We start from the raw sequence: 26,282 nt of genomic DNA on the forward strand, positions 1-26,282 counted from the left end.
TATGGAACATTTCTGGGATCTTTAATTTCAGCTCATGGGACCAACACTTTACATGTTGCGTTTATATTTTTGCTCAGTATAGAAAGCACCAGTTATCCTCAGAGAAGAAGTTTGATAAAATAATACTATAGTATCCATGTTTGGTATTAATCACACATTCAATAGTGAGTCCTCTGAATACTCAAAGAGAGATGTACATTTTCTCCCCTCAGAGGGGGTATGGCTGACTAGTCCTTGGTTATTGTCCTTTCCTTGTGTTCCTGGACAATTTGCCATGCAGGTTCAGGTGATAGAGAGCACATAAATTAGGGCTGAACCTACATGAGTTTACTAACAAAACTGGACAAGCTGGGTCATGAATAGAGCTCGGCTCAACCAAATAGCAGGATTTCATTCCTTTCAACTGCATTACAAAAGCACAGGAAGAAACACAGAACTTATGTGCATCCAGGGAGAGCGCAACAGTACTCAGAGCTCCAGCTTTATGCAGATACAGGCATGGTTTGTTAACATTTGGTCTTTTTTCAGGAATCTGTCCACAAAATGAAAAGTAATAGACAGACTGGATGGTTGACCGACATTCTCATTGGACTGCCAAAGCATTGCAGCAAACAAGATTCCAAATTGCATACAAAACACAGATGGTATTAGATCTATTTCGTCACCGGTCAATAAAGCATTACAAACCTCTAGCCAGACAAACCTAGCTTATCAAGTAGTCTGCTATGGCCTTAAAAAGTAGGGACATAAAACAGTTCTAACAATAGTATTCAATTGCCCTTAAGTACAAACAGTAACATAAACCTAGCAGCAAATCAAGCTAATGCTAGCACATACAACAAAGGCCAAATATTCCTTTTTAATCAAAGCATTAGCACCTCGGACGTTTTTCATTTAAGTCCTGGATTATATTCATTAGGGCACACAACTGAAAAAGTTAAGAAACATGAGCGTTTCTTATCGGACAATAGCTGGTTTTCTTATATTTGTTGCCTAATGAATACACACTCCTGTTGTGTCAGATAGCACAGCACTATACAGTAGGCTGCAGTAGCTCCTGGAGCTGGCAGAGGGTGCTGTGCAGTGTGGCGGCCAGTGTCTCAGCCTGGGTTTCCTCACAGCAGTTGAAGGCTGTTACGGAGAAGTGGACATGGTCCGACTGGGGGTTGTAGCACACAGCGTATCCGTCTGGGACGAGAGGTCCGAAACACATTACACTGTCCGTGTTTGCAGGCACCTAGTGTAAGGGGTTTAATATAGTTGAGAAGTTGGGGAGAAGAGAAGGAAGACAGGGTATAAAGTTACTTTCACATATGTGGCAAAATAAATGCATTTTTTTTTACAGATCAAACAATTTATTTTAAATTGGTTTGCACAATAGTTCCCTAAATGTGTGTCTTGCAAACATTTCTGAACATGGTACCCACAAGACGATAGGTGTTAACCAATAAATAAATTGCCAAACATCAGGTAAAAGCCTTAAAAAAGATATATATATATATATATGACACATACACTTGCAGATCTGCAACTTGTTTAGCAACTTTATAACTCAGCCCTACTCCAGTACCGTGGACACTATTCTGGTAAAAGGGCTCAATCACAAAGCTTTACACCACTCCAGCCGACGCTTGGCATCGCGCATGGTGATCTTGTGCTTGTGTGTAGCTGCTCGGAAATGGAAACCCATTTCATGAAGCTCGGTAGTGAGTGTTGCAACTGAGGACCAACTATTTGTACGCGCTGTGTGCTTTAAGCACTCGGCCGTCCCGTTCTGTGAGCTTGTGTGGCATACCACTTCGCGGCTGAGCCGTTGTTGCTCCTAGACGTTTCCAGTTCAAAATAACAGCACTTGAAGTTAACCAGGCCCGCTCTGGCGGGGCAGAAATTTGACAAACTGACTTGTTGGAAAGGTGGCATCATATGATGGTGCCACATTGAACATCACTGAGCTCTTCAACAGTAAGGCCATTCTACTGCCAACGTTTGTCTATGGAGATTGCATGGCTATGTGCTCGAGTTTATATACCCGTCAGCAATGGGTGTGGCTAAAATAGCCGAATCCACTAATTTGAATGGGTGTTCTTTATTTTTGCTATTTTCTACATTGTAGAATAATAGTAAAGACATCACAACTATGAAATAATACATATGGAATCATGCAGTAACCAAAAATCATAGCATTCAACCAATCAAAATATGTTCTATATTTGAGATTCTTCAAAGTAGCCACCCTTTGCCTTGACAACAGCTTTTCACACTTGGCATTCTAGGTGTCCAAACTTTGGACTGGTATTTTATTTATATATATTTTTTCAAGCAAACATTTTGCTGGGCATTTGTTTGGAGGCCAGGACTGCTTGGCCCTCTTCCAGGGGACCCTTATTCATGCGGCTCTCTGCACTGGTCGTGACCTAGTTGATAAATATCTTTGTTTGCAGGTGAACATCTTCAATGTCTGGGTTCGGGAGTTGAGGGGGAGGGCATGTGCTGGGAGCGCAACTCCAGAGAGGGGATTGAGCGGCCACGCCTGAGTCCAATTCAAACATTACTGACGTAGGAGATGATTGTGTTAAAATAAACATTCACTTCTAAAAGTTCATATTCTGTTAACTCAAACCCAAATAATGCTGCTGACTCATCCTATACTCAAACTTGTACCTCAAACAGATGCTTGCTCTTTCTTCAGAGATGATGTCATGCTCCTGAGGAGAATGAACTGGCCAATCAGCAGTCTACTTGCGCTAATATTTTTAATTTAGAGATATACGCCCACACCATTCTGGGGGAACAGGCATGGGTCTCCGGGAGGGAGGGGTTGGCTCCTTCGCTATGGAGGCCGGTAGCCTAGTGGCTAGAGCGTTGGGCCAGTAACCAAAAGGTTTCTGGATTGAACAAGGTAAAAATCTGTCGTTCTGCCCCTGAGCAAGGCAGTTAATCCACTAACCCCCCCGGCGCCGAAGACGTGGATGTCGATTAAGGCAGCACGCCACACCTCTCTGATTCAGGAGGGGTTGGGTTAAATGGGGAAGACACATTTCAGTTGTACAACTGACTAGGTATCCCCCTTTCCCAATGATTGCTTATGGCAGTATGAAAGAAGTCCTTTTTGAGAATTTATGTTACACCTCCACCTTTCCTCCCCCCACCTGAAGAATGAAATGATGTCATATCATTAATGAAAACCAATAAAAATATTTAACTTAAAAAAACAATTCACTCAGCCGATACCCAATTAAGAATGAATATGCATAGCCCATTCATTCAAATTAATTTATTACATGAATGACTTGAATACAATGACAAATCCCTGATGTAAACAGGATTACCTGGCAGGATTACCTGTTGACTTTGATAAACTACAAGTGCGCACAAAAACACCATACTAAACTACATGTAAAGAGAGGGACACAGACCCGATATAATATTGCATTATCCGACACTCACCTTTAGATTACATAATTATATCCTGTCATTGGAATGAATGTTGCAATCTTGTCCACTTCCAATGGAGTTGTACTTTACCTGTCCTGTTCTCAGTTTCCAGTGGGTGGCCAGCCCATAAGCGGTGTCCATGAACAGTCTGGGCACGCTCAGTCCCTCCTCGATGGCCTGAAGCTTCAAGCCCAGCAGGTGGCGGTCGATGGATTGTCCTTTGAGCGCCTAATTTAGAAAAAAGGTCAGAAGTAATTAGATGACAGAAACGTTAAACAAATTACTGAGACGATGGCAGCAGAAGCATTGGGTGTAGTCACCTGATCAGTTAGAGTGACGTAGGTCTCTATGGCCTCTCTGAGTAATTCAAGCTTTGCCTCTCTCTGCAACACACAAATAGAGCGTCAAGACGCATCAACAATGTCAATTAATAGAATCCCCCTGTAAAGCTGCCATGTATTGTTGGCTTTGTTAATAACTTCAAGTAGGTTGCTTTTCTCAGCCACCCACGAAACAAGAGATTGATAAGGGCGAAGGCACAACACAAACCCCCATTAAAGCTAGACTCTAACGATTTGTAAATCACCGTGTCCATTTGGGATAATACAACAGACTTACTGCAAACAAAAACTTCTCTAATCACCTGTGGTGGCGAAATGGGCTTTTGAGATCATTGTCAGTGCACATTTGTTGATATTCCTTGCTAGTTTGTAAGTTATTTACCCAGTTATCGCTCATTTATGGTCAGCAAACAGGGTTCGTACGGTCATAAAAATCCTGGAAAAGCCATGGTTTGTCACCTGCGTATGCCGGTGCGAGTGGGCCGGAGGAGAGAGACATAGCAACATAATAATGATAAAAACAGGCTAATATATTGTGTTGCCTGGAAAGTTGTCAGTAATTAATGTCATTGTCATGTCCTAAAAAAAACGTTTCACAGGCACGCAATTGACAAAAGGGTGCGTTACCAATGCTACATACTCATGTTGTAAAACCATCTCTCAAGCGCTCGATATTGGGACTTGAGAAATAAACCTGACACAGTTGAAAAGCTGTGATTCCCCTGTAATCAACATTGTTAAAAATATTCTTCAAATGAGCCAAAAAGACAAATAACTCACATTCTGTCAATTAGATCTCTGGAATGTTTTAGCCTTACAAGATTATAGATAAACATATCTTAGTTACCTTGCTTTGAAGTAGCCTACCTTAGTCATTTGATCCCTAATTCATTGAATGAGGGAATTATTTTATAAAGTATTTGGTTGTAATATTTTATATAGGCTACTAAGGGTGGCCAACCATCCTCCAGGAGAGCCTTAAAGGGTTTGTGTTGTATTTTGAGACAGGCTTGAATATGCAAAGAAGCCAACAGGCAGAGGGTAGCCTACACTTTGGTCTGATTCTCTATGGTAATAATAATTTATTTTATTTAGTAAAATGCTTCTCACCGAGATAGAGGGGTCATCAAAGGTAAGCACAAACTTGAGCATTTGATTGGTGGGAGAGCGGATGTAGTCTGTGCGCCCCCCTCGAAACATCCTCTGGGAGGCAATGTCACAGGAGGCACAAACCTCATTGTGAACTCTGATGGAGAAAAGGAGAAATGGGAGAGCAGGGGTGCGTTCAGTTTGCTTTAACATTTGCTGTGTTGCGTAACGTTTTGAACTGAATGACACGTTTCCCCAAAATGGTGTGCACTGTTCATCAATAACCTTTAAAGTATGCTTGCTCCCTTTTCGTGGGTGCGGCCTTATCAATCTGGGTGTGACCATCTGAAATAGCAAAACTCGTGCAGCACACCATATGTATGGTAACTGCCCTCTGGGACACCATAATCAATGTTTTTTTCAACTGGTCATTCAGTACAGTACCGTTTCAGTTGAATTCAACATTACAAACAGTTCTGTTGTACTGAACGCAACGCAAGTATTGAATTTGGACACAGTGATTGTTGTTAATCAAAACTCATTTACAAAATTGAAAATGCAGATATTCCAGTCAGAATTGGCTGCCAAGAATATTTATTGTCCCATTTATTAACCACGAGAACATAATGCTTCTTGTGTGAAAATGTACTAGCATGTCTAGGAAAATCAGTACCACAGTTTGAAAACATGAACTGCACACATCATTTCCTTATTATTGCATACGGTATCCTAGTTTGAGGCTGAATGCCCTTTGCAAGTGATTCCTATGAGCTCACTTGTAGTAGGCCAGCTGCAGTGCCACCTGGATGAAGGCGTTGGGACTCAGGTTGTGCTGTTTGGGCAACTCCTTCCCAAACCTCTGGAAGTTGAAGCAGCGGATATCCAGGTCGTTGATCAGTCTGGGGGGAGGGACAAATTCATACTCCATTAATAAAGCATCAGATTACAATGAATCGAACTGATCAGCTCTCTTGTTCAGACAATTTATGAATACGGGCCCAGGTTAGTTGTTGAATTCAAATTATAAAGATGACTATGACTCTTCACTCTGTTGGGATAGAAATGTATCGACAGTTGTCAGTTTAGCCACAGGATGGCAGCAAATGTGCTGAACCCAGGAAAACACAGCCAGCTCAGATCACAAACAATTACTTAAAATAGAATGAGTAGGTCAGAAGGCACCAAAGCCTTACGCTGCTGACCGTGTTTTGTCATGGTTACATCAACACTTAGGGCAGCTAATCGTGTTTACACTCCTCCATTTGCTTTGGTCCATGTCACTTTCATTTCAGCTGAGTCGTGTTGAAGTTCATAGCAAAGCAAACATTGACTACAGAGGCCGGGTGCTTCTTATCTTTGTCATTGTAGTACTGTATCACCAACCACACTTATGCACTCACAGTGTTAGGAATGTAGTCGGAGGTGTGTTGAACCAGTCAGTATGCGCACCATATTAAAATCCTGTGCGTCAATCTAATGAACATTTAAAAAATCCACATCAAAATCTGTCAGTTTAAGCTATTGATAGTTTTTTTTTTGTATGGGCTGCGTGTCATTCCAGCACTATCTCGCCCTTCAACATCTGAGGTGGAAAGTGGCAGAGCTACAGAGCTGTTTGTCAGACCAGAAGACATCCTGAAAATCGTTCTTCACGGAAAACAGTTTGGCCTACTAACTAATATGTAAAATAAAAGCAATGCTTTTTACCAAATTTTCTCCCCAATTTCGTGATAGCCAATTGGTAGTTAGTCATGTTCCATCGCTGCAACTCCCATACGGACTCGGGAGAAGCGAAGGTTCGAGAGTCATGCATCTTCCGAAACACGACCCTGCCAAGCCGCACTGCTTCTTGACACACTGCTCGCTTAACCCGGAAGCCAGCTGCACCAATGTGTCGGAGGAAACAGCGTACAACTGGTGACCGAAGTCAGCGTGCATGCGCCCGGCCTGCCACAAAGAGTCGCTAGAGCCCAAAGGGATAAGAACAAACCCTCCCATAACCCGGACGACGCTGGGCCAATTGTGCGCCACCTCATGCGTCTCCTGGTTACGACCGACTGCGACACAGCCTGGAATCGAACCTGCGTCTGTAGTGACAACTTAGACCGCTGCGCCACTTGGGGGCCTGGTGTGTTCTCCTTTTGACTCCTTCCGCATATTTGCAATCAAATGACAGAATTTTCTTAACTCGGTTTCCAACGGACATGCTACTGATTTCAAAACTCGGTCCTCCAGAAAGTGTAGAGCATTAGCAAAACTTTTGCAGTTCTTTGTGATATCTTTCAAAAAAGAAGCACTAGAAAGGATTACCTACACATACTGAGCAGCTGATGTTATAGACAGAAGCGCGCTACATGGCAGACCAATCCGAATTCATCTCTCTGCATGTCCAGCCCATCATTGCTAGCGGGAAGGTTCCTGACATTTTCCATGGCTACAACAACTAGGCTTGTAATTTCCCAATTGTATTTGTATTTACAGATGTCATACAAGTTTGTTATTAAAAAGGCATTTAGATAAAAATAAAAGTATGTTCAAATGCCTCTCCTGTGTAGTGACGCACGACAAATGCCTGGTTTCCTGAAACGAGTCACATATTTAGACCAAATAAAGACTATGATATATAATAACACAAGAGTAATGAAACAATGCATGACAAATGCATAGGGTATGCAAACTCACATATCAAGGTTTTGCTTGGCATGCTCAATATCTCTCTTAATCTCATGGTCAATGTTGAAGTAAAGCTTCTTGGGCATCTGAAGTGGGATCAAAGGGGTTTTCTTTGGGTCCGGTTTCTTACTGCAGAGAGAAGAACGAGGGTAAATGTTAATTGGCATTGTGTGTTTTTTTATCAACTGACTGTTTTTCTTCCGATAAACCTCAACTTCAAGTATTTTGAAATCATAAAAAACTGACATTAATACCGTATACATACAGTATGTAATTGCGCAAGTAATGCAGCAAAAGTAGATAAGACCCTCCCCTGTCTCATCTCACCAGTATTGTAGAATGTGATCCAGAAGAGTGGCTATTGGTGGACCTTCAGCCGTGGCCTGCTCATACAGAAGCCCCCATGAGCCATCCTCACCCACCACAAACTACAAGAGGAGGAGGAATAGTGGAAGAGAAAGGTAACTAATTAGTTTACCAACAATTGTTGCTCAGTCCATTATCATTTATGTTTATTGATTTATTTTTATTTCAGTGTTATACAGCATTTGGTGCCCAGCCCATATGGACTTTTCAATACACTTTTCATCAAGTATAGGATCTATGACTGGTTGGGTCATTTGGATAATTCTACTGCTCCACTCACCTGCAGTGTTTTGTCAAACCAACGATTGCCGCTGTTCGAGTGTGTCCCGCCCCCATGCAGGATTTGAGCTGCCATACGACTGGAGTACCTGTCAGTCAAAGTAACACAGAACTTCATTGATTACTGATGCGTTTTGGATTATTAGATTTAATTAGTCATGAAGTCCCTGGTGTGTCAAACATAACTGAGCAAAAAGTATTCAGACTGTACAGCAACTTGCATTCAATTTGAAAAAAATAGTAAGACAGGCTGAGAGAAAAAATATTGTGGCTCATACTTATCATCTGATACCCTCATGACTGGAGAGTCCAGACACAAGGTGAAAAGTCCCTTCTCAATTGCTCGCACTGACTCCTTGTTCAATTTATCTGGGTAAGGAAGAGGGAGAGCATGAAAAAAAAGGTTACGAGGTAAAGCACTCCTTACTGAAGATAACAATAATTTATGACTTCAGAGACGTAGCGACCAATGTTCCCTCTAATTTTTTTCACCACTGAGCAAATTTCAGGTCTGCTGAGCGTGAACGTAGTGAAAATTCTTTGCAACTTCCAGCGCGTGTTTACTGTGAACACTGAGGCTGTACCTGCTTTTAGTTACAGTTTTAACAGTGGCCAAGTTGGCTACTGTTGCCATTTGATCATAATGTGGGCCTACCATCAAAAACAACCGAGAAAATGCATCCCATAACATTTTAACATGGAAATAGCTGTTCTATCATTCAGCCTTACATTCCATGAGACTTTTGAAAAAACATGCAGGGCTTAACATTAACCTGTTTATCCACTTGTCCTTCAGACAAGGAGGTGACTGAAAATTGTTGCGTTATTTGATGCAAGAAACCACTTTACAAAATACAATGTCTTATTATTATTATACCCTCTGCCTATTGGCTACAAAGCTTATTCAAGCCTGTCTTAAAATACAACACGGCCCCTTTAAGACAAAAAAAAGCTCTTTACCAGACTTTCTTTTCAGATGTCTAGAAATGTACACGTTTTGTGCTCTTATAGGAAGCAATCACTCCCCCACTGCTGACTACAAATTATGTATAACTTGAGCTAATAACTCACTAACTAGCAAAAGATATGAACAATATGTGCACATGATCTCAAAACAACCACATCTACTCACAAACCCAGCTGTAAACACAGTCCAGTTCAAAATAAATGGCACAGATCCACACGGGCCTACTGCAGCTCTGATCAGTTACGCCCACCAGTCTCTGTAGATTAATAAGGACTGAGTAGTGCGCAATGTAATCCTACTCCGAAGCATTCTGCATCCAGCAAAATATCTTGCATAGTTAAGTTTTGTTTCACTAAGTTGCATTGAAAGTGACTAATATTGCATTGATTCTATCACAATTGACACAGTAAAGGGAAACATTGGTGGTGTTAACAGGGGAAACTCTAGGAAGTTGAGTGAAGTTCAATCTCGTGCGTCTCTCATGGGCTGATATTTCATCTGTGCTCTGCACGGCAGTCACTGGGAGCTGCGTGGCAGTCTCGGGGTTACTGCGCGCCCGTGCGGACATTACTAGCAACATGTATTTGAAAACAGTGTGATCCTCTGCATCACACACCCTGGAACGTCCCATACTCTGGGTATGTTTATGGGTATGTATAGTATAATGCTGTGTCTATCATGTCTACCTTTAAGCAGGCGGCTGTAGGCCTGGCCCCAGGTCTGGCGGTGCTCGCTGGTCAGAATGCCCATTGGCTCCTTGTCAGTCTTCCAGGACTCAGCCCTGATTCGCAGAAGCTGGGCGTGGATCTGGCTCTCTGTCATCCGAGAGCCATCACTATTGTATACGTCCATCTGAAAGAACTGGGCGGGACAGAATAGAGAATTGAACTGTGATGTGGAAAAGCTAATCCATGCTTTTGTCACTTCAAGGTTAGATTACTGCAATGCCCTACTTTCAAGCTGCCCGGATATGGCACTAGGCCTAAATAAACTTCAGTAAGTGCAGAATACAGCTGCTAGAATATTGACTAGAACCAAATAATTCCATCAAATTATTCCTCTGGCTAAAGAGGTGGGGAGATCTTCATGGACTATACTCTGCCTTTGTTTTCAGGGTAGTAAGAGAGTGGCCTGTTGATATTCCTTAAGTGGTGTGTAGGCTGTTCCTTAAGTGGTGATTCAAAGTAGCCTAGACAAAAATCTGACCATAGAAACGTGGAGGCAATTATTTTAGATTTCCACATGCCATTTAAACCAGTTGCCCATTTGTCATGTTCTATTGATTTTCAAATCAACTTTCTTTCATTGTCCAGTGGCCAAAGGCACAATAGTCATACTAGCAAACCATGCTAGTTGTTGCATCTTTAGATCTCCCTTTCTAAATGTCTAATGGATATTTTCATCTATGTGACATGAAACCTGCGTGCATACACGGTGCACTTTTGACAGTGTTTTCCAGCTAATTACATTATGAAACAAACATTTGCGCATAGCTACACTTATGTGAATAATAGTTGATCAACATTCAAATGTCCAACGCCACATTTTCCTAAAACCTGGTCTTAGGCATGCTTTCACTAACTCCCCTCCCGTAGGATCTGGGCCCTAGGACCGTGCCTCAGGACTACCTAGCTTGACGATTTATAGCTGTCCCTGTCCCAGTTATTATATATTTTTAGTTTGGAATTAGGAGGCCCGAAAAAACCCTTAGGGCTTTTTCTATGCAGAAAAAGCTCTGCCCTCTATTGCCACCATGAATATTATTTGACCCTGCTGGTCATCTATGAACATTTCAATGTCTTGAATTACTTTTAAACGTTAACGTACTCTTAAATGCACTCCTAAATCTACACCCAGCACAGCCAGAAGAGGACAGGCCACCCACCGCTCTGAGCCCGGTTCCTCTTTAGGTTTCTTCCTAGGTTCCTGCCTTCTAGGGAGTTTATCCTAGCCATTTTGCTTGTGAGTGTGCATTGCTTGCTCTAAGGGGTTTGAGGCTAGGTATCTGTAAAGCACTTTGACAACTGCTGTTGTAAAAAGGGCTTAATAAAATACATTTGATTGGGTATCATTGCAATGTTTATTAGTCTGTAATATGGGATCAATTGGAGCTGTCCCCTTCGCTCTGTGTAGCTGCTCTCATCTTGAAAAAATAAAAAAACGTTAAATCCTCTTCTGATGCATACTGTGGGTCAAGCTCACCTGGTAGTTCCTCACCACTGTGATGTGGCGGGCACGGCTGTGATGGGTGATAGTGTCGTGTTTGCGGCCTGGGATCCGACAGGATGAGAAGAGGAGGGGAAAGAGCTCCATACAGAGTGGCTGGCCCCGCATGTACTCCACTGGCAAACGGCCACTGAGATACAGAGAGAGAGAGAGCATACAGATACAGTTACTGACAGTATGCCGTGATAAATGTAGACTGGGTATATAAACCAAAGCATACAGGCCAACACAGAAATAAAAGGTTAAAACCCTAAAATAGCTGAGAGAGTTTCTGCAACCTAGGATACAAATATTGATATGGTTCACCATTTAGTGAAACATAACTTGGAAAAACTGGTCAGTAATATGTAGCTAATATTAAGGCTTCAGGTCTAAGACAGCGTATATGTAGAGTACAATCGTGAAATGGCACTTACTTGTCTACTACATTTTTGAAATCGAGTGCAGCAGCAATCAGCTTGGATGCAAACCTGGGTCGACACAAAAGATGTTAGAGAACGGCCCAGACAGAGTACTGTTTGTTCAATGCAAATCAAACTTCACCTTGCAACATACTACTTGTGCATTATCATAAAATGGGGGTGGAACTGTTCAAAGTTCCTCATATTTACTACAGCTATAGATAGGATATAGATGTATGAAATAACATTCGGAAAGTATTCAAACCCCTTGACTTTTCCCACATTTTGTTACGTTACAGCCTTATTCTAAAATGGATTCAATAGTTTATTTTCCCTTTATCAATCTACACACAATACCCCTTAGTGACAATGCAAAAAACGGGTTTAGACATTTTTGCAAATGTATATTTACTCAGTACTTTGTTGAAGCACCTTTGGCAGCAATTACAGCCTTGAGTCTTCTTGGGTATGACGCTACAAGCATGGCACACCTGTATTTGGGGAGGATCTCCCATTATTCTCTGCAGATCCTTTCGAGCTCGGTCAGGTTGGATGGGGAGCGTTGCTGCACAGCTATTTTCAGGTCTCTCCAGAGATGTTCGATCAGGTTCAAGTCCGGGCTCTGGCTAGGCCACTCAAGGACATTCAGAGACTTGTCCCGAAGCCACTCCTGCGTTGTCTTGGATGTGTGTTTAGTGTTGTTGTCATTTACATTTACATTTAAGTCATTTAGCAGACGCTCTTATCCAGAGCGACTTACAAATTGGTCCAGAGCGACTTGTCCTGTTGGAAGGTGAACCTTTGCTCCAGTCTGAGGTCCTGAGCGCTCTGGAGCAGGTTTTAAATCAAGGATCTCGCTGTACTTTGCTCCGTTCATCTTTCCCTCGGTCCTGCCAAGTCTCCAAGTCCCTGCCGCTGAAAAACATCCCAACAGCATGATGCTGCCACCGCCATGCTTCACCGTATGGATGGTGCCAGGTTTCTGCGCGAGCGAGCGGTCGCATCTGCACTCGGTCCGCAGGTAGTATTACATTTCATTACATTTCATTATAGTTCAACGGTTTGATTTGTCTAATCTTAGCAATTTCTTCTTAGCTAGCTACATAGCCGTCTTTGTATCATAGATAATTGCGTAATTATCGTATTTCGTCGTCCTAACGCAGTCTACACTGCCCTGCAGCTAGCCAGCTAGCTAACGTCCACCGTTAGCTAGTCCACCGTCTACCGATTAGCAGCACAACTATTACACTCAACTGAACGACTTGATTAGTGTAGTGTTAGCTAGCTACATAGTTGTCTTTGCGGTCTTCGTATCCAAGATAATTGTGTAGTTTAGAGTGTGTAGTTTTAGAGTGATTATCTTAATTTACCGAGGTTAGCTAGCCAGCTATTTGTCGTCCTTAACGTAGGAGACACTGCTAGCTAGCCAACAGCTAGCCAACGTCTTCCGAACAGAACTTCCGCACTCAACAATCCGGTCGCATTTCGCTTCGCTCCACAGGTAGTATCACATTTTTCATTTCATTTCATTACAGTACAACGGCTTGATTTGTTTGATCGTAGCTAGCTACATAGCCGTCTTTGTATCAAAGATAATTGTGTAGTCTTGAGCGATTTCCTAGGTTAGCTAGCCAGCTATTGTCGTTCTTTTAACGCAACGTAATCAACACTGCTAGCTAGCCAGCTAGCCCCGAATAGCAGCACAGTAGCACAGTAGAAACTATTACACTCAACGGAACGACTTGATTAGTGTAGTGTCAACAACGCAGACACTGCCAGCTAGCCTACATAGTCAACAACGCAGCCTCTGCCAGCTAGCCTACTTCAGCAGTACTGTATCATTTTAATCATTTTAGTCAATAAGATTCTTGCTACGTAAGCTTAACTTTCTGAACACTCGAGACGTGTAGTCCACTTGTCATTCCAATCTCCTTTGCATTAGCGTACCCTCTTGTGTAGCCTGTCAACTATGTGTCTGTCTATCCCTGTTCTCTCCTCTCTGCACAGACCATACAAACGCTCCACACCGCGTGGCCGCGGCCACCCTAATCTGGTGGTCCCAGCGCGCACGACCCACGTGGAGTTCCAGGTCTCCGGTAGCCTCTGGAACTGCCGATCTGCGGCCAACAAGGCAGAGTTCATCTCAGCCTATGCCTCCCTCCAGTCCCTCGACTTCTTGGCACTGACGGAAACATGGATCACCACAGACAACACTGCTACTCCTACTGCTCTCTCTTCGTCTGCCCACGTGTTCTCGCACACCCCGAGAGCTTCTGGTCAGCGGGGTGGTGGCACCGGGATCCTCATCTCTCCCAAGTGGTCATTCTCTCTTTCTCCCTTACCCATCTGTCTATCGCCTCCTTTGAATTCCATGCTGTCACAGTTACCAGCCCTTTCAAGCTTAACATCCTTATCATTTATCGCCCTCCAGGTTCCCTCGGAGAGTTCATCAATGAGCTTGATGCCTTGATAAGCTCCTTTCCTGAGGACGGCTCACCTCTCACAGTTCTGGGCGACTTTAACCTCCCCACGTCTACCTTTGACTCATTCCTCTCTGCCTCCTTCTTTCCACTCCTCTCCTCTTTTGACCTCACCCTCTCACCTTCCCCCCTACTCACAAGGCAGGAAATACGCTCGACCTCATCTTTACTAGATGCTGTTCTTCCACTAACCTCATTGCAACTCCCCTCCAAGTCTCCGACCACTACCTTGTATCCTTTTCCCTCTCGCTCTCATCCAACACTTCCCACACTGCCCCTACTCGGATGGTATCGCGCCGTCCCAACCTTCGCTCTCTCTCCCCGCTACTCTCTCCTCTTCCATCCTATCATCTCTTCCCTCTGCTCAAACCTTCTCCAACCTATCTCCTGATTCTGCCTCCTCAACCCTCCTCTCCTCCCTTTCTGCATCCTTTGACTCTCTATGTCCCCTATCCTCCAGGCCGGCTCGGTCCTCCCCTCCCGCTCCGTGGCTCGACGACTCATTGCGAGCTCACAGAACAGGGCTCCGGGCAGCCGAGCGGAAATGGAGGAAAACTTCGCCTCCCTGCGGACCTGGCATCCTTTCACTCCCTCCTCTCTACATTTTCCTCTTCTCTCTCTGCTGCTAAAGCCACTTTCTACCACTCTAAATTCCAAGCATCTGCCTCTAACCCTAGGAAGCTCTTTGCCACCTTCTCCTCCCTCCTGAATCCTCCTCCCCCTCCTCCTCCCTCTCTGCAGATGACTTCGTCAACCATTTTGAAAAGAAGGTCGACGACATCCGATCCTCGTTTGCTAAGTCAAACGACACCGCTGGTTCTGCTCACACTGCCCTACCCTGTGCTCTGACCTCTTTCTCCCCTCTCTCTCAGATGAAATCTCGCGTCTTGTGACGGCCGGCCGCCCAACAACCTGCCCGCTTGACCCTATCCCCTCCTCTCTTCTCCAGACCATTTCCGGAGACCTTCTCCCTTACCTCACCTCTGCTCATCAACTCATCCCTGACCGCTGGCTACGTCCCTTCCGTCTTCAAGAGAGCGAGAGTTGCACCCCTTCTGAAAAAACCTACACTCGATCCCTCCGATGTCAACAACTACAGACCAGTATCCCTTCTTTCTTTTCTCTCCAAAACTCTTGAACGTGCCGTCCTTGGTCAGCTCTCCCGCTATCTCTCTCAGAATGACCTTCTTGATCCATATCAGTCAGGTTTCAAGACTAGTCATTCAACTGAGACTGCTCTTCTCTGTATCACGGAGGCGCTCCGCACTGCTAAAGCTAACTCTCTCTCCTCTGCTCTCATCCTTCTAGACCTATCGGCTGCCTTCGATACTGTGAACCATCAGATCCTCCTCTCCACCCTCTCCGAGTTGGGCATCTCCGGCGCGGCCCACGCTTGGATTGCGTCCTACCTGACAGGTCGCTCCTACCAGGTGGCGTGGCGAGAATCCGTCTCCACACCACGTGCTCTCACCACTGGTGTCCCCCAGGGCTCTGTTCTAGGCCCTCTCCTATTCTCGCTATACACCAAGTCACTTGGCTCTGTCATAACCTCACATGGTCTCTCCTATCATTGCTATGCAGACGACACACAATTAATCTTCTCCTTTCCCCCTTCTGATGACCAGGTGGCGAATCGCATCTCTGCATATCTGGCAGACATATCAGTGTGGATGACGGATCACCACCTCAAGCTGAACCTCGGCAAGACGGAGCTGCTCTTCCTCCCGGGGAAGGACTGCCCGTTCCATGATCTCGCCATCACGGTTGACAACTCCATTGTGTCCTCCTCCCAGAGCGCTAAGAACCTTGGCGTGATCCTGGACAACACCCTGTCGTTCTCAACTTAACATCAAGGCGGTGGCCCGTTCCTGTAGGTTCATGCTCTACAACATCCGCAGAGTACGACCCTGCCTCACACAGGAAGCGGCGCAGGTCCTAATCCAGGCACTCGTCATCTCCCGTCTGGATTACTGCAACTCGCTGTTGGCTGGGCTCCCTGCCTGTGCCATTAAACCCCTACAACCCCTACAACTCATCCAGAACGCCGCAGCCCGTCCCAAGTTCTCTCACGTCACCCCGCTCCTCCGCTCTCTCCACTGGCTTCCAGTTGAAGCTCGCATCCGCTACAAGACCATGGTGCTTGCCTACGGAGCTGTGAGGGGAACGGCACCTCAGTACCTCCAGGCTCTGATCAGGCCCTACACCCAAACAAGGGCACTGCGTTCATCCACCTCTGGCCTGCTCGCCTCCCTACCACTGAGGAAGTACAGTTCCCGCTCAGCCCAGTCAAAACTGTTCGCTGCTCTGGCCCCCCAATGGTGGAACAAACTCCCTCACGACGCCAGGACAGCGGAGTCAATCACCACCTTCCGGAGACACCTGAAACCCCACCTCTTTAAGGAATACCTAGGATAGGATAAAGTAATCCCCCCCCCTTAAAAGATTTAGATGCACTACTGTTCCACTGGATGTCATAAGGTGAATGCACCAATTTGTAAGTCGCTCTGGATAAGAGCGTCTGCTAAATGACTTAAATGTAAATGTAAATGCATTCAGCCCAAAGAGTTCAATCTTGGTTTCATCAGACAAGAGAATCCTGTTTCATGGTCTGAGAGTCCTTTAGGTGCCTTTTGGCAAACTCCAAGCGGGCTGTCATGTGCCTTTTACTGAAGAGTGGCTTATGTCTAGCCACTCTAGCATAAAGGCCTGATTGGTGGATTGCTGCAGAGATGGTTGTCTTTCTGGAAGGTTCTCCCATCTCCACAGAGGAACTCTGGAGCTCTGTCAGAGTGACCATCGGGTTCTTGGTCACCTCCTTGATCAAGGCCCTTCTCCCCTGATTGCTCAGTTTGGCTGGGTGGCCAGCTCTAGGAAGAGTCTTGATGGTTCCAAACTTCTTCCATTTAAGAATGATGGAGGCCACCGTGTTCTTGGGGACCTTCAATGCTGCAGAAATGTTTTGATGCCCTTCTCCAGATCTGTACCTCGACACAATCCTGTCTCGGAGCTCTACGGACTGTTCCTTCGACCTCATGGCTTACTTTTTGCTCTGACATGCACGGTCAACTCTGGGACCTTATATAGACAGGTGTGCGCCTTTCCAAATCAAGTCCAATCAATTGAATTTACCACAGGTGGACTCCAATCAACAGGGTGAACCTGAACTCAATATTGAGTCTCATAGCAAAGGGTCTGAAAACGTATGTAAATACAATCGTAAAAAAGAAAAGAAAATTTAAACCACCTGTCTGCAGTTGGACCGACTAAGTTGTTCTCACTCTGTACTCAGCAAATCCACAGGTACAAATGCTGAGTGAGTGTACAACATCATCCAACCAGATCATGTCAACACTGGTGACTGTGTACATTCAGCAAACCAGCCTACTCCTCTAGTATCTCACAGGCACATAGTGCATACAGGTATGCCAGTATGTTGCTGACTGGCACTCACACAAGCTGGCCCCTCCAGTCTGAGAAGTCCCGCTTGGGCAGGGAGATGGCCGGGTTAGAATGCACGGGCAGGGGCTGTCTGCTCTCCAGGTACGCCCACTGCACCCACCAGTCAGATATCTACAGTAGAGGACAGGGGAAAGGACAACAGCAAAACAACTATCAATCATGCAGGACAGTTCAGAAAGGAGGGCAGCTGTGGAAAGATTGAAACTCAAATTAGCACCATGCATTGTGTGTACTATAAAGTGTCATCCAAAATCACGCACTCCACTGATATTTTCTTATCTCAGTCTATTTATGTCGGTTACAAATTTGTGCATCATTTCCCACATTGTTTGCATACCCAATTGTTGGAGTGTCTAGCTCGTCTCTCCAGTCCCTCTTGAAGTTGCGGACCGAGTCCCCCCTCTCCGCAAAACTTTTGGATATTCTTGCGGGTGTGGACAAGCTCTTCTTCAGGTATCAGGGGCTCCAGGGCTCGTAGGTACCCCTGCAGAGTCTGGGCCAGCGGGGGCACCGGCTGGGCGGGCACCAAGGAGGAGAAGCATCTCTCCTGGCTGGATCCAGACACAACCTACATGTATGTCCAGATAAACAATGTTGAGTAATACGATGAGTTGATATTTGAACAACAGTTAAGTTTGAACATTTGTTATTTGGGTCACCCAGGGGTATTTCGGGGTCACCCACCTAGGGACCGTAGGATCTGGAAAAACTCCATTTGATTCGTATTAACGGTCATTGTGTACGTTACCCTACGTTGTCAACGTTGCATTCTAGGCGCTAGCTCAAAAACCCAACATTAGCATGAATTACGTGAATAAGAAGCACATGACAAATATTTTCCAAGATGTGAAATAAACTTGTTCTCTGTAATATCGTATATCTTTGAAATCGTGACATTACGTCCTTTCGAGGGAAATAGGCAGGTTTCTCGACTAATGCTGCATTCACAACATCTTGTAATTTGGTAAATACCAGCATACGACTGGGAAATATCCACTTGAACGCTCCTCCAACTGTAATTACTAGAAGGAAACTCGTCCATCCTCACCATGCTCCAAGGTATATCAAGCCTTTTGTTTATATACTCAAAGCTCCATTAGTAGCTTATTTAACTGGGAGTCTGTCAGGTACTCAGCAGGAAGGTCTGATTGAACTATTATTGAAACAAGACCTTGATGGCAAAAAACTGGAGGCCTCTTACACTTCAATGTTGTGATGCAAAAATACTAGCAAAATGCATAGCACTCAGAATTAAAAAAGGTTTCTACCAGGTATTGTTCATCCTGATTAGACAGGTTTTTAACATGGACGATATATTGGAGATAATCTACGATAACTACTAGAAATACAAGAATATGAAACATCTAAGAAGCCAAGCCTGGTATTCATAGCAGATTTTGAAAAGGCCTTGGTTAAAATAAGACTGGATTTCATATATAAATGCCTGTTTTTTTAAACATTTTGGTTAGTCTCTTATTCAATGGGTAAAAGTAATGTATAGAAACCCCAGGTGTGAATAGTAAATACTTCAAAGAGTTTTGAACTTTCAAGAGGCGATAAACACGGGTGTCCGATGTCACCATATCTTTTCGTTATGGCCATCAAAATGATAGCTATTAAAATCAGATCAAATAACAGAGTATTAGAATTCAAGATTTAAAAACAAAGGTGTCCATGTATGCCGATGACTCAAGCTTTATATTAAGTCTGCAAGCTAGAACCCTGCAATGTCTCAAGGAAAATCTAGATACATAATATGGTCCAGCGAGGCCAGAAAAGTTATCGGATCTTTAAAAAAATGTATTTAAAAACTTATACATTACCCTGCAGTTTACCTATAAAATGGGCTGACGGTGAAGTAGACATACTTGGTACTCATAACACATACAGTTGAAGTCGAAAGTTTACATACACTTAGGTTGGAGTCATTAAAACTAGTCTTTTTCAATCACTGCGCAAATTTCTTGTTAACAAAACTATAGTTTTGGCAAGTTGGTTAAGACATCTACTTGGTGCATGACAAGTAAGTTTTCCAACAATTGTTTACAGACATATTATTTCACTGTATCACAATTCCAATTCCACTGTGCCTTTAATTAAACAGCTTGGAAAATTCCAGAAAATGATTTGGCTTTAGAAGCTTCCGACAGGCAATTTGAGTCAATTGGAGGTGTACCTGTGGATGTATTTCAAGGGCTACCTTCAAACTCAGTGCCTCTTTGCTTTACATCACGGGAAAAACAAAATAAATCAGCCAAGACCTCAGAAGAAAAAAAATAAGGTCTCCACAAGTCTGGTTCATCCTTGAGAGCAATTTCCAAACACCTGAAGGTACCACGTTCATCTGTACAAACAATAGTAGACAAGTATAAACACCATGGGACCACGCAGCCGGCATACCGCTCAGGAAGGAGACGCGTTCTGTCTCCTAGAGATGAACGTACTTTGGTGCGAAATGTGCAAATCAATCCCAGATCAGCAAAGGACCTTGTGAAGATGCTGGAGGAAACAGGTACAAGAGTATCTATATCCACAGTAAAACGAGTCCTATATCGACATAACACGAAAGGCCACTCAGCAAAGAAGAAGCCACTGCTCCAAAAGCGCCATAAAAAAGCCAGACTACGGTTTGCAACTGCACACGGGGACAAAGATCGTACTTTTTGGAGAATTGTCCTCTGGTCTGATGAAACAAAAATAGAACTGTTTGGCCATAATGACCATCGTTATGTTTGGAGGAAAAAGGGAGAGGCTTGCAAACCGAAGAACACCATCCCAACCGTGAAGCTCGAGGGTCATGTTGTGGGGGTGCTTTGCTGCAGGAGGGGCTGGTGCACTTCACAAAATATAATAATTTTTACTAGGATTAAATGTCAGGAATTGTGGGGAAAAAAAGACAGTTTAAATGCATTTGGCTAAGGTGTATGTAAACTTCCAACTTCAACTGTACATTCATACATACATAAAACGAGCTCTCCACAATGAATTTCAATAGAAAACTAGTCAAAATAGACAAGATCCTATAACCATGGAGAGGTAAATACCTATCTATTTATGGGAAATTACACTGATTAACTCCTTAGTCTGGTTGGGTTGAGATTATTAAATATAAAAGCACTAAACCACTCTCTAAAAGCTTTACTTGAACCCAAAATGGTTCAAGTAGATTACTAAGAAAAGCTCATCCATCGTTTAAAAATGACCTTTTTGCCGATTGCCTAGTCTCATTTTCGATTAATTGAAAATTATACTTATTTTCCAAAGTATCTCTTTTTTTTTTTTAAACAAGCGTTGCAGAGCTGATTTCAATTTCATACCCCAGAAAAGATGGAACAAATATTACAACAAATATTATGGTCGAACTGAAATGTATTGGTTGATAAATTACCTGTACTTATGGAAAACATGTTTGAAAGGGGTATTTTGTTTTTAAAATGATATTGTAAATTGGAACGGTAGAGTTGTGTCTTTCATGGAGCTATCGGAATTGTATGGGAAGGTCTGCTCAATCCAAGATGGATTACAGCATAACCCCAAAAAATGGAGGCAGCATGTGGCAGTGGGAGGTAGGGAACTGGTTTGTCTGCCCAATATAAAGGATCAAAACTGTCTGAGGAACAAAAATAACAAATAGGAAAGTATACCAGTTTCAGTTGAGGACCAGGACGTTGACAGCTGTGCCATACAGATGGCAAAATAGCTGGGAAGATATTTATGATGTACCGATTCCATGGCACAGGGTGTATGAGTAAAACGCTGCAAGACTCAAGACTCGTGCTTTTCAGCTAAAATCATTGTACAGAATTCTTGCCACCAACAAAATGTTGATAATTGGGGCATACAACCATCGCAGCTCTGCAGATTTTGTTGTGAAGATACAGAATCAATAAACTATTTGTTCTGGTATTGCCCTCAAGTAGGGTTAGCATAAAGTTAATATTAGATTGACCTTAGAAATAGAATTGTTGGGAGATCTGGAGAGACCTGGTCAGTCAAATACTTTTACTAAGAGTATTAGTAATTATCTTCAACTCGCAGTCTGTGGATTCCAATCGATTAGATAGACCCTAACAATCCATTTGAATCTATCAATTCCCCATTCTATATATCACCAGTAGTACATTTACCATTCATTCCTATGGTCTAAATCTACAATGTTTGTTTGGATATGGTAATGTCTGTTAATGAACTCAAAATGTTATTATTCCAGTCTTTTATCGTTCTCATTGTAGGAGTAGACATGTTTGCAGAGCGCACAACCTATGCTACACTTGTGAGAACCAAGTTTGTTTATTTCATTATATTTACAAGGTTTGTCAACTTAGTCAGTCATTGTCTTTTGTTTGGAGTGCTCCTGTCATTGTCTTTCCAGCTCGCTCCCCTTAGATAACCACTCAGTGTGAAAGGGGAAAAAGTCGTACTCTGATCCAGTAGAAACGCCATAAAAATAGGCCTACCGGATGAATTCTTATCCCTTGAGCAAATAGCCTATAGCTGTGTCTGTCCCGAGCTCACTGGCACAGGAAGATCTGTGGGTCCAGAATATTTGATTCAATGTGGCAAGTTTGGTAGCACCAGCTTCTGGCCAGACCCAAGTTAATAGTTAATATAATTGTTTCAAGTTCATTGCAGACAGGGTTAAGTAGCCAATGTGATTTATCAGGATATTTTCTACCTGCAGGTTGCAGTGTTTTTATTTGTTTTGCTTTATAGGCAATAGAAATTAAACCTAAAAAGTATCATTTTCATTTGGATAGAATTTTGATTAACCACAAGACAATGATTTTGAGATAAGACAATATTAATGAAATTAAACTGTTCCATGAAACTGTGCACATGAAAACCATAAATGGCACGCAGATTGGTAGAAATGGTAAGATAAATTGGCATTCCACATTAGCAAGTTTGCCAACTCCTACCAGCAACTTCAAGAGAGTAACGTTAAGGTTCTCTCTGGCTCCTTCGAGTCATTTGTGTCTTTCATCAAACAGTTGATTTTATTAAAACACAGTGTGTTCATATATGGAAAAATATTTTTTATCATTTTGAACAATCGATTGGTCAAAAGACGACGATTTTTGGTCGACCAAGATTTTTTGGTCGGGGACAGCCCTACTCTTATTATTGATATTGATTATTGTACTGCAATGTTGAGGGAGATAGCATTTCACTGCACCTTCCTTTTATCCCTGCTGTAAACTGTATGTGACAAATACATTTGATTTGAAAACACAGAAATCCTACTCATTACTTTACATGCTTATTAACCTATGTCAGCCAGTACGGGGCACTTGACTCAAGCCCAGAAGGCGCCCAGTGCAAAGTCCATCCATTTGGGTACCCTGGACAGTTCAATGGAATCTCCTCATTGATTTTCCCCATCTCCTAATTTCTTAAAGTAATTGAGTGTCCTGTCAGTGAAAATCATATTCTGTTTTAACTCCTACCCAAATATTGTTATTGATTCATCCTATACTCGTATCAGTGGCCAAAGCATAAATTGGAGAGAAGGAATAAAAAATACAAAAATAAAAACACTTAAAAAAACACCTAAAAAATGCTTGCCAAACCAACAAACTATCATGGTCCAAACACACCAACAGTCATGAACAGGGCACGACAACACCTTTTCCCCCTCAGGAGATTTGGCATGGTTCCCCAGATCCTCAAAGGGTTATACAGCTGCACCATCGAGAGCATCCTGACCGGTTGCATCCCCGCCTTGTAAGGCAACTGCTCAGCATCTGACCGTAAGGCGCTACAGAGGGTAGTGCGTACAGCCCAGTACGCACTACCAACCTAACTACATGTACAAATTACCTAGGATAACCTGTACCCCCGCACATTGACTTGGTACCGGTACCACCTGTATATAGCCTTGTTATACACTGCTCAAAAAAAATAAAGGGAACACTTAAACAACACAATGTAACTCCAAGTCAATCACACTTCTGTGAAATCAAACTGTCCACTTAGGAAGCAACACTGATTGACAATACATTTCACATGCTGTTGTGCAAATGGAATTGACAACAGGTGGAAATTATAGGCATTTAGCAAGACACCCCCAATAAAGGAGTGGTTCTGCAGGTGGTGACCAGACCACTTCTCAGTTCCTATGCTTCCTGGCTGATGTTTTGGTCACTTTTGAATGCTGCCGGTGCTTTCACTCTAATGGTAGCATGAGACGGAGTCTACAACCCACTCAAGTGGCTCAGGTAGTGCAGCTCATCCAGGATGGTACATCAATGCGAGCTGCGGCAAAAAGGTTTGCTGTGTCTGTCAGCGTAGTGTCCAGAGCATGGAGTCGCCACCAGGAGACAGGCCAGTACATCAGGAGACGTGGAGGAGGCCGTAGGAGGGCAACAACCCAGCAGCAGGACCACTACCTCCGCCTTTGTGCAAGGAGGAGCAGGAGGAGCACTGCCAGAGCCCTGCAAAATGACCTCCAGCAGGCCACAAATGTGCATGTGTCTGCTCAAACGGTCAGAAACAAACTCCATGAGGGTGGTATGAGGGCCCGACGTCCACAGATAGGGGTTGTGCTTACAGCCCAACACCGTGCATGACGTTTGGCATTTGCCAGAGAACACCAAGATTGGCAAATTCGCCACTGGCGCCCTGTGCTCTTCACAGATGAAAGCAGGTTCACACTGAGCACATGTGACAGACGTGACAGTCTGGAGACACCGTGGAGAACGTTCTGCTGAATGCAACATCCTCCAGCATGACCGGTTTGGCGGTGGGTCAGTCATGGTGTGGGGTGCACAGCCCTCCATGTGCTCGCCAGAGGTAGCCTGACTGCCATTAGGTACTGAGATGAGATCCTGAGACCCCTTGTGAGACCATGTGCTGGTGTGGTTGGCCCTGGGTTCCTCCTAATGTAAGACCATGCTTGACCTCATGTGGCTGGAGTGTGTCAGCAGTTCCTGCAAGAGGAAGGCATTGATGCTATGGACTGGCCCGCCCGTTCCCCAGGCCTGAATCCAATTGAGCACATCTGGAACATCATGTCTCGCTCCATCCACCAAGCCACGTTGCACCACAGACTGTCCAGGAGTTGGCGGATGCTTTAGTCCAGGTCTGGGAGGAGATCCCTCAGGAGACCATCCGCCACCTCATCAGGAGCATGCCCAGGCGTTGTAGGGAGGTCATACAGGCACGTGGAGGCCACACACACTACTGATCCTCATTTGGACTTGTTTTAAGGACATTACATCAAAGTTGGATCAGCCTGTAGTGTGGTTTTCCACTTTTAGACCTCCATGGGTTGATAAATTTGATTTCCATTGATCATTTTTGTGTGGTTTTGTTGTCAGCACATTCAGTTATGTAAAGAAAAAAGTATTTAATAAGAATATGTCATTCATTCAGATCTAGGATGTGTTATTTTAGTGTTCCGTTTATTTTTTTGAGCAGTGTAGTTACTTCTTACTTTAGTTTATTTGGTGAATATTTTCTTGACTATTCTTGAACTGCATTGTTGGTTAAGGGCTTAAGGGCTTGTAAGAAAGCATTTCATGGTTAGGTCTACAACTACCTGTTGTAGTCAGCACGTGACAAAAAAGTTTGATTTGAAATACCAGTTGGAAGCATTCACATGCTTTGAACTAGTTGAGAAACTAAAAGTACAGCTATCATGCTTGTAAACAAATGAATTAACAAATTGTTGCATTTAACTGCAGAAAAGTAATTTCCTTATAGTAGATGACGTCTGGTCAGCATATGGGAGAAGAGCGTTCATGTGGATTTTTCGTAGACGTATGTGGTAAATACCACCTTCCCACTTGGTCATGAACACAGCATAAATACATTTTTATGGGAAGGAAAACGAACTAATTTTGTAATTAATTATAGGTAATTTTCCATAGACATCTGGACAGTTTAAAGTATCTCTGGTAAGATGCAGAAAAATAAGGGCGTTCGAGTGATGTGCCAATCAAAACATGACTAGCCAGAACATACCTAAATAGGAAGTCTGTAAGTATGTATGGGGGAGGTTCCCCATACCAAAACAACTTCAAAATGCCACAGTATTACAATTTGAAAGGGTTTAACTATTCAGATAGCTTACGACTCACCCTAGACAGCCAAACTCTGCATGTTCTCGCAGTTATTTTTCTCAAAATCATCTCAACTCACGAGCCACTCCTTTACCGGATCAAAGGCGCGAAATTTCTTGAACAAGTGACAAAGAAAGTGTTTTGGAAAAAATATCTAGTGTACACTTTTCCTAAGTAGATAACCTGCTCAAATGTAGCCAGCTATCTAACTTGCTAACAACAAATGCCAGGAGAGTTTTCTTCGAGTCCTTGCATAAATGTTGGGGTGTCAAAGACTTTGTTATTGTCCAACTGGTAAAAAGTTATCGTTCCAGGTTTGGAAACTTTGACGGGCTTTGACATGGCAGAAAATGGCAAACGCCAGCAGTCACGGTCCCTACAGAGCAGTGGTGAGAAATCTTGGGACTTTCGCAAAGAATTCAGATTAATTTCTGTAGCAAAAATAACACAGCTAAATCGACACGTTTCCGTAAGCCAAACCCAAAGAGCTCCTACAGAAACAA

General features: G+C 43.5%; 1 protein-coding gene across 2 annotated transcripts; it reads right to left on the bottom strand.

Moving 5' to 3' along the window:
• On the bottom strand, nucleotides 1–26,282 carry cratb (carnitine O-acetyltransferase b). Of its 2 annotated transcripts, none has more exons than XM_029663698.2 (15): nucleotides 25,798–26,280; nucleotides 18,054–18,284; nucleotides 17,709–17,827; nucleotides 11,793–11,846; nucleotides 11,353–11,506; nucleotides 9,837–10,011; nucleotides 8,462–8,552; nucleotides 8,185–8,272; nucleotides 7,866–7,966; nucleotides 7,548–7,667; nucleotides 5,642–5,764; nucleotides 4,887–5,022; nucleotides 3,756–3,818; nucleotides 3,526–3,663; nucleotides 1–1,237 (listed from the first exon to the last, which is right to left on the bottom strand). In XM_029663698.2, the coding sequence occupies exons 1-15, from the start codon at nucleotides 25,846–25,848 to the stop codon at nucleotides 1,034–1,036; spliced, it is 1,848 nt and encodes a 615-aa protein (XP_029519558.1). In that variant the 5' UTR covers nucleotides 25,849–26,280; the 3' UTR covers nucleotides 1–1,033. The 2 variants fall into 2 exon arrangements, with proteins under 2 accessions (XP_029519558.1, XP_064876608.1); XM_065020536.1 differs by having other exon boundaries at nucleotides 1,151–1,237; nucleotides 3,448–3,663; nucleotides 25,798–26,282.

The sequence above is a fragment of the Oncorhynchus nerka genome, linkage group LG7, assembly GCF_034236695.1.
Source record: "Oncorhynchus nerka isolate Pitt River linkage group LG7, Oner_Uvic_2.0, whole genome shotgun sequence".
NCBI classification, from domain to species: Eukaryota; Metazoa; Chordata; class Actinopteri; order Salmoniformes; family Salmonidae; genus Oncorhynchus; species Oncorhynchus nerka.

Bases quoted from the DNA above. Each gene is read 5' to 3' on its own strand.
- cratb (XM_029663698.2), bottom strand. From the start codon at position 25,848: ATGATTTTGAGAAAAATAACTGCGAGAACATGCAGAGTTTGGCTGTCT. The intron at 11,847-17,708 runs GTGAGTGCCAGT...GTGTCGACCCAG, and splicing joins GACTGGAGGGGCCAGCTTGT to GTTTGCATCCAAGCTGATTG. The intron at 5,023-5,641 runs GTGAGCTCATAG...TTTCTCCATCAG, and splicing joins CTGCAGCTGGCCTACTACAA to AGTTCACAATGAGGTTTGTG.